General features: G+C 35.0%; 1 protein-coding gene across 1 annotated transcript; it reads right to left on the bottom strand.

Moving 5' to 3' along the window:
- Positions 1 to 686: 686 nt before the first annotated feature.
- On the bottom strand, positions 687 to 2,973 carry LOC124232722 (olfactory receptor 4C16-like; the record flags this gene model as incomplete). Its single annotated transcript, XM_046649652.1, has 1 exon — positions 687 to 2,973. A coding segment is annotated over one exon (957 nt), but the record flags the coding sequence as incomplete, so codon positions are not given.
- Between the last annotated feature and the right edge of the window lie 308 nt (positions 2,974 to 3,281).

The following is a 3,281-nucleotide window of genomic DNA, read 5'->3' as shown; positions in this document are numbered from 1 at the left end:
TAAATAAAATAAGTCAGACAGAGAAATACTTGTATTATATGATCTCACTTATATGTGGAATTTAACACAAATAAAACAAAACAAGCAAAGCTCATAGATACACAGAATATACTGGTGGTTGCCAGAGGTGAGGAGAGGCAGAGTGGGCAAAATGGCTGAAGGGGTTCAGAAAAAAATCATGTATTTTGCTATTACTGGAGAAAAACTATTTAAAAAAATCATTTTCACTTAGATGTGTATAGATATGAATGTGTCCATGAAAGTTGTATGTTAAAAAGAGAAATAAAATAATAAAGTAGGAGAAAAACACATTTTAAATATGTAAATATGCAGTATTAAAGACTATCATGTGGAATATAGCTAAAGTCTTTTAAAGAAATTTTTCATGATTGATAACATCATTTAAATTAATGCTTGCAAGTTTATAATAATACCTCAATTGAAAATCCTTTTCAGACAGAAAAAGACAATCTTCTTTTTTCATTAATGATACCAGTATAGCTACAAGAGTAAACTTGAAGATATCAATATGTGGCTTACTAATAGATATACTTGTATTATATAATGAATTAGTATAAAAATAGAATATTTTTAACCATGGTAGTAAGACAATAAGCTTTCTCTTCTGAATATAACTTTTAAAAATAAACTTTATTTTTCAGAATGGTTTTAGGTTTACAGAAAAATTATGGAAAAAGGAAGGTGAGTTACCACATATCTGCTCTGTCCCTCCGCAGTTTCCCCATTTACTGACATATTGCATTAATTTCGTTCATTCATTACACTGATGAACCAAAATTATTACATTTGCATTAAAGTCCATTATGTTACATTAAAGTTTACATTATGGCATGCACTGGGTATTGTAGTTTTATGGATTTTGGCTTATGCATTATGTCATGTATCTATCATTACAGTATCATAAATAATATTTCCTTTCCCTAAAAATGACCTCTATTCTGCATATTCGTCTATTCTTTTCTCTCCCTGAACCCCTGGCAACCGCTGAATTTTTACTGTTTCTACAGTTTTGCTTTTCCAGAAAGGAAATTTGTAATTCATAACAGTTATGTAAATATTGCTGTTTTAAAACCTAAATATCCTCCTCAGTTTATCTCATTCATTGTTTTATTCTATTAGTATTTTAAAATTCAGTAACATTGATGGATTACTCTCTCTACTTCTTGACTACATAAATATACCACCCTTCATTTGGGCCTTCTATGGTAGAATTAATGTATATGATTCAAAAGAATCTTTAATACCACTCCCCTCAAGTTAGAAGGATTCAAGTTAGGAGCATAAAGTAGATTTTGCCAAAAGAATACAATTCTGAGAATAAACCCAATAGACAAAGTCTTCTTACGATCAAAGACTTAGCTCAGAATGGTGAATTTCCTCATTGTTTTTACTGTTTGAGAAAGATCTAGGTAAACACATGGCTTATATTTGGAGAAAATGCTCAAGAATAGGAAGGGAGATTACTAGATTTTTTATTAGCCCTTACCAAATGAACTTTCTACAATTATTTTAATGTGGTATATTCTGCCAAGTCAGGAGGACAAGTAAGTTGAAGATCCATGATCAAACATGATGAGACAGAAGTGTCTAATAAATGAAAAACTTTGGAAGAGGTAAAAACAGCTAGGCTGTGGATATAAGCATAAGGGGAGGAGGTAAATCTAGAAGTAGGAAAAAACATAATTCAACATGATGAAGAGCAGGAAAAACATTAACTCAAAACTGGAAGTGATACTACTGAGGCCAGAGGCAGAGACACAACGGTGAGTGGTAAATAAGGCAATGGTCCTTACATGCCAGTTAGTACATAGTGCTGTCTCTTCCTCATCATAAATTTGACTCAAAACTGGCCAATTTCTGTGTTTACTTATTTTCCTGAAGGAACTAATTCTCATGCCCCAAGTTAGGATTGTAATAATTCCATTGTGGGAAGTTCTTATCCTCTATGAATTTCTAGGTCAATCCAAACTGTTAAGAAAAATTTGAAACTTCCTTTCACCTTTTGTCATCTGAAATCAACTTCTTGCTCGATAACTTCCTCATGGCATTTTTTACTTCTGCATTCCTCAGTGTATAAATCAGAGGGTTTAACAAAGGTATTCCAATTGTATGAAACACAGCTATCATCTTATCCATGGGGAAGGTGATTGCAGGACGTGTGTATATAAATATGCAAGGACCAAAGAACAAGATGACCACGGTGATGTGGGAAATGCAGGTGGAGAGGGCTTTTCTCCTCCCTTCAGCACTGTGGTTTCTCAGAGAATGCAAGATGATAACATAGGAGAACATCAGCATGACAAAACTCACCATAAAAATGGCCCCACTATTGGACACCAAGAGTAGATTGACCACATAGGTGTCTGTACAGGCAAGTTTCAATAGAGGCTGCAAGTCACAGAAATAGTGATCAATCACATTGGGACCACAGAAAGTTAAACTCAAGGTCAGATAAATTTGAGCAGAAGAATGCACACAGGACCCCATCCAGGCCACACCCACTGATGCACCACAGACCTGTCTGCTCATGATGGTCATGTAGTGCAGGGGCTTACAGATGGCCACATAGCGGTCAACAGCCATAAGAATTAGGATAAAGACCTCTAGGCTACCAAAGTAATGCAATGAAAAGACTTGTATTATGCACTCACTGAAAGAGATAGTGCTCTTCGTAGAAAGAGCATCCATAATCATTCTAGGGGCTGTGGAAGTAGAGAAGCAGGTATCAGATAAGGATAAGTAAAAAAGGAAGAAGTACATTGGACTCCCAAGTGCCTGGTTGATCTTGATGGTAATAATAATCAACAGGTTACCCAGCAATGTCCCCAAATAGAAAATCAAGAATGTGACAAACACTATTTTCTTCCTAACAGGATCCTGGGTCAACCCAAGCAGAATGAACTCAGTCACATTATTGTTCAGCAGGATGATTTCATGAATGAGGAGAAGGGATCAGTGTGAAATATATTATCTGCAAAAAAAAGATCGAATTAATTCACAATGTGTTATGAGATATTATAGAATATTTTAAGCAAATTAATTTATGATACCATGTGGTATTATGGAATATTTTAAGCAAATACTCTTCATCAGGTGCATTCTAACTGTGATTTCTCTTTCTTTTGAAATTTTTTTTTGGGGAAGATTAGCCCTGAGCTAACATGTGCCACCAATCCTCCTCTTTTTGCTGGGGAAGGGTGCCCCTGATCTAACATCTGTGTCCATCTCCCTCTATTTTATATGTGGGATGCCTGCCCCAG

This window comes from Equus quagga, unplaced genomic scaffold (genome assembly GCF_021613505.1).
Source record: "Equus quagga isolate Etosha38 unplaced genomic scaffold, UCLA_HA_Equagga_1.0 1100_RagTag, whole genome shotgun sequence".
Taxonomy (NCBI): domain Eukaryota; kingdom Metazoa; phylum Chordata; class Mammalia; order Perissodactyla; family Equidae; genus Equus; species Equus quagga.
The sequence above is the reverse complement of the archived record's forward strand: the minus strand, read 5'-3'. Positions and strand labels throughout refer to the sequence as shown.